This window comes from Triticum aestivum, chromosome 7A, assembly GCF_018294505.1.
Source record: "Triticum aestivum cultivar Chinese Spring chromosome 7A, IWGSC CS RefSeq v2.1, whole genome shotgun sequence".
In the NCBI taxonomy this organism is placed as follows: Eukaryota; Viridiplantae; Streptophyta; class Magnoliopsida; order Poales; family Poaceae; genus Triticum; species Triticum aestivum.
Genome location: NC_057812.1, coordinates 213,182,251 through 213,193,631, shown reverse-complemented (window position 1 = coordinate 213,193,631; position 11,381 = coordinate 213,182,251). Strand labels below are relative to the sequence as shown.

General features: G+C 45.2%; 1 protein-coding gene across 1 annotated transcript; it reads left to right on the top strand.

The window, feature by feature from the left end:
- The first annotated feature begins 987 nt into the window (after window positions 1-987).
- LOC123150114 (uncharacterized) lies at window positions 988-4,564 on the top strand. Its single transcript, XM_044569910.1, has 3 exons — window positions 988-1,102; window positions 2,414-2,806; window positions 2,953-4,564. Exons 2-3 carry the CDS (start codon window positions 2,422-2,424, stop codon window positions 3,237-3,239), a joined length of 672 nt encoding a protein of 223 aa, XP_044425845.1. The 5' UTR covers window positions 988-1,102; window positions 2,414-2,421; the 3' UTR covers window positions 3,240-4,564.
- The last annotated feature ends 6,817 nt before the right edge of the window (window positions 4,565-11,381 follow it).

Genomic DNA, 11,381 nt, shown 5'->3' with positions numbered 1-11,381 from the left:
CCTTCCAAACGGCTTCTGAGGCGGCGTGTCAGGCATCATTCGCGTGATGGAATGTCGCGCCGCCCTGGGTCCTAGTGGACCCGTGCTCATGGAGGCCTGGGACATTCATCAATTCAGCACCATTGCCGAGACCTCCGCCCGCCGCCGCCGCCATATAAGCATTTTTTTTTGCAAAAACCTATATGAAACAAGAGTATTACAGAGGTCTGTGATAGCATCTCTGCTATCACAAAAATACTAAACATACGGGCCTCTTACATGAGTTTTACAGGCCCTTTCCTAATAATCTCTCCAGCCCCCTTGATTTTCACCCGGGTAGGGCCCGTCCCTCCCCCCTTAATCCAATCACAACTTGACAAATCAGTATCACTTCGTAAAACGCCCATAACCTTCTGTCGATGTAGCGATACTCACTGCTATACCCGGCCCGAAAAAGCCTGACCCGGCCCGGCCCGACCTTGTCCATGGACCGGGCTCGAGCCTAGGTTTTGAGCCCGAAGCCCGGGCCGGGCCGAGCCCGGGCCCGTCGATTTCGCCATTTAAAGAAGAGGCCCGGCCTGTGACCCGAGGTCCGACGGGCTTTTAGTATGATGGGCCGGGCTCGGGCCCGATTTTTAGGCCCGACGGCCGGGCCGGGCCGGGCTCGGGCCTGGGTTTTTTGCGTCGGGCTTTGGTTGGCCCGGCCCGGCCCGAGGAATGGCCAAGTATACTCGCTGCTATCACAAAAGCAACAGTCTCTATGCTGTGAACTCTACCTCTTCCAAAAAATGATTCAATTTTCTCTCTTATAATAAACATCTGTACGAGTTCCAAGAACAAGAAGAGGAATCTACCCTGCGGGTGCCCTGTGCGGTCAGACTCAACACGCGGCAAACAGTGTACGTGCTGACCACAAGTCCACAACACGCGGCGGTAAAAGTGCAGCAGAGGAGTGCCATCATTATTTTCGACTTGCGGTGAACGCCCAAATCCCCTGAGAACCCTCTCCCCGCTCTGCTCCGCTGCCTCTTTCACCTCGCCCAAACTTTCTCTCTTCGCTGTACTACTACTAGTTCCCACCCAACTTCAGTGTGGGGGTGCCCAAATCACGGTGCTCCATCAGGTTATTCGATTCATCCAAGCCCTCATTGATTCCGCACTGCGCATCCCGTGCCGCCATTTTGCTTTCGCTGCAATCTCAGGTTGAATCCGCCATTGTTGGTGTTTCTCCAACGACGCGGTGGCTGCGTGCGTGGTTTCTTCTTGCTCCAGCGGTTTCGCTTGAAGTGGCAGATGGGGTCCGCGTCGGTGCATCCGGATACGTCGCCTGGGTGGGTGGGGGTTTTCTTCTCGAAGCGGGGTGGGGATTCATCGGATGGTCCCAGGCTCCCAGCCTTAGTACTAGCAGATTTATTTCGAGCATTTTCTTTTCGCTCTTGTTAGTGTCCGCGTCCCTCCGCATATCTTTTTTCTTTTTCCTACAAAAAACACCTTTTTTCTTTGCGAGAAGCATCTCCTAAATACTTGCCGGTATAGGATCTGCGAAATCGATCCTTTTTGCGTTTAGGCTGCCGGCCGTTAAAAAATAATGGTAGAAGTAGAGTTTGTGATAGTCATAGTAGTACTTTCAGTTTGGATGTGTCGCTCTCATCTACTCTACATGAGAAATCTACGTGGAGATTTGCGGGGATTTCTTTCTTTAATTTATCTGTTTGGTTAATCATATAGTGTAGGAGTTAGATGAGACTTTGTTAATTCTGAGAATTAGCAAATCCATTTCAGTTTTGTCATATACTCCTTGCACTGAACACTTTCGCTTTGAATGAAAAGCTGGGCTTAGGCCTTTTCTCTAAAGATTTGCTCAGGTGTCCTACTCTTCCACCACGTGCAGATTTAGTTTACAGCAAGGTGCTGAAGCCATGTTCATTGTTTAAGCATCGATAACCGCTGGCATTGTGTAATTCTCCATCCATGCAAAACTTTGATTGTTGATACACTCCATAATGAAAAGAAACTTCACATTCTTTAACTACTTACTACTGATCATATATATTCTTACCATGCTAAATACTACTCCCTCTGTTTTCACAAATATAAGATGTTCTTAACTTTTTTTTTCTGAATCGGATGTATATGGACACGTTTACTGTGTTTGTTCACTCATCTCAGTCCGTATGTAGTCCATATTGACATATCCAAAACATCTTATATTTTTGAACAAAGGAAGTATTTAATCTGTACTGGGAAGCATACAACAGAAGTGGAATTATCTTAGTTTCCCTAAGAGTAGAGAGATAAGCCCTGTTTGCTTCTCACTGTTTCCCCTTGTTGTGATCCTGTTATTTTCCCTCTCAGAAAGGGTTGTCTGGTGGATGGAGGGGTTTCCCTTCAAGTTCATTTCTTGATCATCTCTCGCGCCATCTTACTCTTTCAGGCTACACAATGGCGCTGATCGATTGGATAGAACTGAGTGATGATGCAGAGATTATTGAATTGAGCAGTAGCGAGGAGAATGTCGAAGAATATCAGGGAGCTTCCACACAGAGCAACTCAGCTCAGCACCAAGCTACATTGCATGATGATCAGACCATGTTTGTCACAGAAGGTGAACGAAGGGAAGAGGCTACCGAATCTGGAAATGCAGAGGAAGCTACTGCATCCTCCTCCGTTACTGAAAAAGAGTCTGGAAATCCAGAGGAAGCTACTGTATCAGAGACTTGTCCTCACACTCCAACAGCCGTTGTTACTCTAAAAGAGTCCAGAAATCCAGATGAAGCTACTGTATCACAAACTTGTCCTCACACTACAACAGCTGTGACGTTCCCCGGTATGTTCTTCTTCATTCCTCTCTCAGTTCAGTAATACGTTTATAAATTATAATGCAGTTAATCGACACTTGAGAAAACATTGCAACAATACATATTTCTGAATTAACAGCAACACCATCATAGAGCTACCATTTTCTTGCTGCAGGACCTGATCCCTTCTCTCCGAAGGCTCTGACTTTTCAAGCCTGTGTCGCCAAGCCGCGGAGAGCGAAGGCGAAACGTCGCAGGAAGCTCTTCCACGCCGATACACCTTGGACTTGGAGGAGCCCTAGGCTTGAAGACAAGCATAAAGGTCGTAGAAGGCCCGTGGAAGAGCTGGCAGTTGAGCGCAAGGCTTCTGCCATGCCGGAAGAAGAAGAACAGAAGAACACCTCGGCTAGGAGCCGGAGGAAATGCAAGGTGTTCGGCAAACGGTGTAACCTCGGCAGATAGCCTCCACTGATCCCGCAAAACTAAGGTAGTCGACTGAAGATGAAAGATGATCGTCTCGAAACTGTCTGGATTTTGGCGGTCCAGTTTGCCTCTCCTGTGACGCGGGAAGAATCACTAGTGTTGGTGGGGTTTGGTGGGGTCGTGTTGCCCTTGCTGCGCTGTCCATATGAGGGCGCTTGCGTTGGACCACTTGGGCACACTCGAAGTTATGGAACTACTATGTGGCTTACTGGACGCAGCTCTTATCGTGCAGTGAAGAAAATATGTACGTGCTCTTATCGTGCAGTAAAGAGATGTGTAGGACATAGATAAATCATGAACGTCAGGTTTTTGGAGTTTCAGCCCGAATGAGCTCAGCGCCGTTGGATATCTTGCACAAATCGTAAAGCAACCAGGGGCGCCATGTGCAGTCGTCTTGCACTGCCGCACCTCTCTCCCTTGTACTACCTTTCTCCGTTACCAACTCACGCGCCGCACGGGACAGAGGGGGAGAGAGGCCATGCGCAGGCGGCAAGGCGGTTTGTGTCGTACCAAGGGGGGCCATGTCGGAGAGGAGGCATGCGGCGGCGGAGACGAGGAGCGGGAGGAGGCGTGCAACGACATTGTCATTCGAATCCTCGGCGGTGGTGGGCGGAGGAAGTACTCGACAACGATGCCGGTGCGGCGTGCCGTATCGACGGCGGCAGAGAGAGCCTCACGCGAGTGGTGGTTGCCGGTTGTCAGGCCGAGGTATGGGGGGGTGGAGCTCGTGGGTGCCCTACGTCGATTCTTAAGTCAGAGGCTCATCGTCCCGCTGGCCGCCGCACCGCCACCGGTCGAAGAGGCCGCCTCCCCACGTTTGAAGCATGAGCGGGGGACGTCGGACCGGAGATTCAGGCACGGGCTGCAGGATCAAACTTCGGTTTGCTTCCTGTGTGAGAGGACACTGTGGATCACATATTTTTACAGTGCGTTTTGCACAACAGGTATGGTTTCTCAGGTGCACAAGACTTGGCATTGATCTTTCCATCTTGTCAACTATGACAGATAATCTTGAGGGATGGTGGACTAGGTCGAGGAAGAGAATCCACAAGACATACCGTAAAGGATTTGACGCCTTCTGCATCCTAGTTTGGTGGAACTTATGGAAGCAGAGAAATGGTCGAGTTTTTACGTCACACGCCATCACCAATGAATGGGGCACTGCCGAGCTGATCCATCAGGAACTCTTGCGTTGGGTGCAAGCAGGAGGAAGAGGAGTACAACATTTGATTGAGGAATAGTATGTTTGCGTGGGAGTGGTGTGTTTGATGTGCCAACCTTCTGTGGATGGCCGTCTTTTGTAACTCTTGTATATAATCTCTGCCTTCTATAAATCAATGGTACGCATTTTGCGTACTCTAAAAAAATGCATAAGCGGGGGCATTGTTGCCACCGCCCTGTTCGGTCGCGCGCGCCTACCAGCGGTCGCACCATGTGTGGAGCCATCGAGGCTGCCCGTCGCTGCGTGTAGAGGAGAGGCGCTCTGCGGCTGCCGTCCGAGGAGGACCACGGGATGGTCCGCGGTGGCCGAGCATGGAGGAGCACCAGCGCGTCTACAGCCTTGTTGCAGCTTTTTCACTTTGGTTAAAAAGCAATAAAAACTTTTAAATAAGTGCTTTTGAAGCTTTTTTGTCTTTTGATGAACCAATATAACAATATTTAGCTCCAAAAGCCATAAAAATTGTAAAACACCTATTTAGGAGCTTTTATGGCTTTTTGGCCAAAGTGAAAAAGCTGCAAAAGCAGAAGCAAAAGCCCAAACAAACAGGGCCTACGTCGCCTTCGCAGTTTCCTGCTTCGTCGCCGCACATGGAAGAGCACGCGTCATCAGTCCTTCGTCGGTCGTCAGTGCCTCTCCTTTCTCTCATTATCAGATCATTTTTTTGCTATGGAATATTCAGTTTACCAGATCAAGTTTACCACTATATTCAGTGTGTCTCCTTCAGAGGTAATTTACAAATTGTCCAAAGTTGCCATGTTTTCGGTGAATTAAACTTGACATCTCACCTAAATTATTAACCTGTCAACTATTTTTTTGCCATAGTTAATTTAGTGATGCTGCTGTTATCAAACAATCAATTGGTCAACAACTTTTTTTTGATCTGCCATGCTTGTGTCTTTTCTCTAGGGTACATTTACAGATTTTACATAATTGCCATGTTTTTGGTAAATCTATAGAGGTACTAAGCTCCCATGATTTGGAGCGCTCTGGTGTTTCAGGGGTTGTGGGGTCATTGTGGGACCCGCATGTAAGGTTGTTTGTTACTTAGTTTTATTTCCCCTTCTCTCTTTAATTTTTTACAGGTTTTAATTCATGAGCGATTATTAAAATTTGTGAACGTTAAAAATAAAAATTAATTTAATTTTTTATCTTCATTAATATTTATTACATTCATGAATATTTTGAAGTTCATGGACATTTTTAAAGTTTATGAACATTTTTAAAATTTGAAACTTTTAATATACAGACATTTTTTAATCCATGAATATATTTTAAATTCATCAGCATTTTCTCTAATTCATGGTTTTGTAAATTCGTAATATTTTCAAAAATTCTTGAACATATTTTAATTGAACTAACCTATTTTTAAAAATAGTTTATTTTCTGAGCGAGTAGTAGAGCGAGTTGAAAAAAATAACCGACTAAGAGGAATAGGGAGTCAAGCTAAGCGAGTGAGAGCTCGTGGGCTGATCCATGTGTGTGTTATAGCAGCAACTCCACGATTTTGGCGTGGAATGAGACCTGTCAAGAGGCTCAAATAACCATCACCAGCTGACATCGAAACCGACACATAATTTTAGCATAGAATATGACCTCTCAAGAGACACCACAACGATGCACAACAGAAACTTCATTCTCCTTTGGGGAATATCGTCTCCAACAAGAACCCGACATGATATACAAACGAGAAAAAAGACCTCCATGGCGTAATTAAAACACAAGTCAACATTGATAAAATCCAAACAAAACAACCGACCATAACAATCTATTAGATATAAAAGAATCAAGCCCACGAGTGAAGAACGGTGCGGCAAAGCACGCGTTAGCCTCTAGTCATGCTTGATATGCCATGATTGATCTGCCATGATTGATCTGCCATGCTTGTGTCTTCTCTCTAGGGTGGTACATTACAGATTTTACATAACTGTCATGCTCCTATGTAGGAATACAATAATTTGGTAAATTTGCCATGTGTCCAATACAAATTATTTAACTTTTTTTGCCATAGTCACTATAGATTTTTCTTTATGAAACTGTGATGTGTTTTGCCTTGGCAACTTAACATATATTGGCATGGTAAATTTTGGGACCGTCGTTGAAGGAAATATGCCCTAGAGGCAATAATAAAGTTGTTATTATATTTCCTTATATCATGATAAATGTTTATTATTCATGCTAGAATTGTATTAACCGGAAACTTAGTACATGTGTAAATACATAGACAAATAGAGTGTCACTAGTTTGCCTTTACTTGACTAGCTCGTTGAATCAATGATGGTTATGTTTTCTAACCATAGACATGAGTTGTCATTTGATTAACATGATCACATCAGTAGAGAATGGTGTGGTTGACTTGACCCATCTGTTAGCTTAGCACGATGATCGTTTAGTTTGTTGCTATTGCTTTCTTCATGACTTATACATGTTCCTATGACTATGAGATTATGCAACTCCTGAGTACCGGAGGAACACTTTGTGTGCTACCAAACGTCACAATGTAACTAGGTGATTAAAAAGGTGCTCTACAGGTGTCTGTGATGATACTATTGGGGATCGTAGCAGAAATTTAAAATTTTCTACGCATCACCAAGATCAATCTATGGAGTAATCTAGCAACGAGGGGAAGGAGAGTGCATCTACATACCCTTGTAGATTGCTAAGCGGAAGCGTTCAAGTGAACGGGGTTGATGGAGTCGTACTCGTCGTGATCCAAATCACCGATGATCCTAGCGCCGAACGGACGGCACCTCCGCGTTCAATACACGTACGGAACGGAGACGTCTCCCACGCCTTGATCCAGCAAGGAGGAGGGAGAGGTTGAGGAAGAGAGTCCAACAGCAGCACGACGGCGTGGTGGTGATGGAGTGGCAGTTCTCCGGCAGGGCTTCGCCAAGCTCACGCGGAGGAGGAGAGGTATTGGAGGGGAGGGGTTGCGCCAGGTTCAAGTGGTCTGGCCGCCCTCCCACCCCTCCACTATTTATAGGTGGGGAGAGAGGGGGCCGGCCCCCTTAGATCCCATCTAGGGTTGGGGGCGGCGGCCAAGGGGGGGGGGAGGAGTGCCTCCCAAGTCAAGTGGAGGCCCTCCCCCTTAGGGTTTCCCCTCTCCCATGCGCATGGGCCTTGGGGGGCTGGTGCCCTTGGCCCATTAATATTAGGGCTCCCCCCTACAGCCCATGCTATTGTATTGGACATGGTGGAACATTTTCCGGACCCCTTCGGAATCCTCCGGAAGCTTCCCGATACAATACCGGAAAAAACCGAACTTTTCCCGGAAGCCGAACAACAACTTTCCATATATAAATCTTTACCTCCGGACCATTCCAGAAATCCTCGTGACATCTGGGATCTCATCCGGGACTCCGAACAACATTCGGTAATCACATACAAGTCTTCCTAATAACCCTAGCGTCATTGAACCTTAAGTGTGTAGACCCTACGGGTTCGGGAACCATGCAGACATGACTGAGACAACTCTCCGGCCAATAACCAACAGCGGGATCTAGATACCCATGTTGGCTCCCACATGTTCCACGATGATCTCATCGGATGAACCACGATGTCGAGGATTTAATCAATCCCGTATTCAATTCCCTTTGTCCAGCGGTATTGTACTTGCCCGAGATTCGATCGTCGGTATCCCGATACCTTGTTCAATCTCGTTACCGGCAAGTCTCTTTACTCATTCCGTAACACATCATCCCGTGATCAACTCCTTGGTCACATTGTGCACATATGATGATGTCCTACCGAGTGGGCCCAGAGATACCTCTCCGTTTACACGGAGTGACAAATCCCAGTCTCAATTCGTGCCAACCCAACAGACACTTTCGGAGATACCTGTAGTGTACCTTTATAGCCACCCAGTTACGTTGTGACGTTTGGCACACCCAAAGCACTCCTACGGTATCCGGGAGTTGCACAATCTCATGGTCTAAGGAAATGATACTTGACATTAGAAAAGCTTTAGGAAACAAACTACACGATCTTGTGCTAGGCTTAGGATTGGGTCTTGTCCATCACATCATTTCATTCTCCTAATGATGTGATCCCGTTATCAACGACATCCAATGTCCATGGTCAGGAAACCGTAACCATCTATTGATCAACGAGCTAGTCAACTAGAGGCTTACTAGGGACATGGTGTTGTCTATGTATCCACACATGTATCTGAGTTTCCTATCAATACAATTCTAGCATGGATAATAAACGATTATCATGAACAATGAAATATGATATAATAATAACTAATTTATTATTGCCTCTAGGGCATATTTCCAATAGTCTCCCACTTGCACTAGAGTCAATAATCTAGTTCACATCGCCATGTGATTAACACTCACAGGTCACATCGACATGTGACCAACATCCAAAGAGTTTACTAGACTCAATAATCTAGTTCACATCACTATGTGATTAACACTCAATGAGTTCTGGGTTTGATCATGTTATGCTTGTGAGAGAGGTTGTAGTCAACGGGTCTTGCCATATTCAGATCCCTATGTATTTCGCAAAACTTTATGTCATATCATAGATGCTGCTACCACGTTCAACTTGGAGCTATTCCAAATTGTTGCTCCATTATACGTATCCGGTATCTCTACTCAGAGCTATCCGGATAGGTGTTAAGCTTGCATCGACGTAACTCTTTACGTCGAACTCTTCATCACCTCCATATCCGAGAAACATTTCCTTATTCCTCTAAGGATAATTTTGATCGCTATTTGGTGATCCAATCCTAGATCACCTTTGTACCCTCTTGCCAGACATGTGGCAAGGCACACATCTGGTGCGGTACTCAGCATGGCATACCGTATAGAGCCTATGACAAAAGCATAGGGGACGACCTTCATCCTTCCTCTTTCTTCTGCCGTGGTCAATCTTTGAGTCTTACTCAACTTCACAGCTTAAAACTTAGGTAAGACCCCCTTCTTTGACTGATCTATTTTGAACTCCTTCAAAAACATGTCAAGGTGTGTGTTCTTTGAAAGTACCATCAGGCGTCTTGATCTATCTCTATAGATCTTGATGCCCAATATGTAAGCAGCTTTATCCAGGTCTTCCTTTGAAAAACACTCTTCAAACAACCGTTTATGCCTTCCAGAAATTCTACATTATTTCGGATCAACAATATGTCATCGACATATACTTATCAGAAATGTTGTAGTGCTCCCACTCACTTTCTTGTAAATACAAGTTTCTAGCAAACACTGTATAAACCTAAAAGCTTTGATCACTCCATCAAAGCATATATTCCGACTCCGAGATGCTTGCTCCAGTCCATAGAAGGATCGCTGGAGCCAGCATACCTTTTAGCATCCTTAGGATCGACAAAACCTTTTATTGTATCACATACAACTTTTTCTTACGAAAACTGGTAACAAAACTTGTTTTGACATCCATCTGTTAGATTTCATAATCGAAAAATACAGCTAATGCTAACATGATTCCGACGGACTTAAGCATCGCTACGGGTGAGAAATTCTCATCGTAGTCAACTCCTTGAACTTGTGAAAAGACTCTTTCCCATAAGTCAAGCTTCATAGACGGTAACATTACCGCCCACGTCCGTCTTCTTCTTAAACATCCATTTATCTCAATGGCTTGCCGATCATCGGGCAAGTCCACCAAAGTCCATACTTTGTTCTGATACATGGATCCTATCTTGGATTTCATGGCTTCTAACCATTTGTTGGAATACGGGCCCACCATCGCTTCTCCATAGCTCGTAGGTTCATTGTTGTCTAACAACATGATATTTAAGACAGGATTACCATACCACTCAGGAGTAGTACATATCCTTGTCGACCTATGAGGTTCGATAGCAACTTGATCTGAAGCTTCATGATCACTATCATCAACTTCCTCTTCAACAGACGTAGGCGCCACAGAAAACATCTTTCTGTGTCACATCACTCTCTGGTTGAAGTAAAGGTTCGACAACCTCATCAAGTTCTATCTTCCTCCCACTCAATTCTTTCGAGAGAAACTCCTTCTCGAGAAAGGACCCGTTCTTAGCGACAAACAATTTGCCCTCGGATCTAAGATAGAAGGTATACCCACCTGTCACCTTTGGGTATCCTGTGAAGATGTGTTTGTCCACTTTGGGTTCGAGCTTCTCCGGCTGAAGCCTTAAGCATCGCAGCCCCAAACATTAAGAAACGACAACTTTGGTTTCTTGCCAAACCAATGTTCATACGGCGTCGTCTCAACAGACTTATATGGTGTCCTATCTAAAGTGAATGCAGCTGTCTCTAATGCATATCCTCAAAATGAAAACGGTAGATTGGTAAGAGACATCATAGATCCCACCATATCTCATAAGGTTCGATTACGACGTCCGGACACACCATTACCCTGTGGTGTTCCAGGTGGCTTCAACTGTGAAACAATTCCACAATGCCTTAAGTGATTGCCAAATTCATAACTCAGAAATTCTCATTGATTAGATCGTAGGAATTTGATCTTCTTGTTATGATGATTCTTAACTTCACTCTGAAATCGCTTGAACTTTTCAAACGTTTCAGACTTGTGCTTCATTAAGTAAATATACCTATATCTACTCAAATAGTCAGTGAAGATGAGAAAATAGCGATATCCACTGCACGCTTCAATTCTCATTGGATCACACGCATCAGCATGTATGATTTCCAATAAGTCACTTGCCCGTTTCATTGTACCTGAAAACGGGGTCTTAGTCATCCTGCCCATGAGGCATGGCTCGCATGTGTCAAGTGATTCAAAATCAAGTGACTCCAAACATCCATCAACATGGAGTTTATTCATGCATCTTACGCCAATATGACCTAAGCGGCAGTGCCACGAGAAAGTGGTACTATCATTATTAACTCTACATCTTTTGGCGTGAACATGTGTATTACCACGACCGAGATTCAATGAAC

Excerpts from the sequence above, each read along its gene's own strand:
- LOC123150114 (XM_044569910.1), top strand. The coding sequence starts at position 2,422 with ATGGCGCTGATCGATTGGATAGAACTGAGTGATGATGCAGAGATTATT. Across the intron at positions 2,807-2,952 it reads AACAGCTGTGACGTTCCCCG|GACCTGATCCCTTCTCTCCG; the intron begins GTATGTTCTTCT and ends TTCTTGCTGCAG.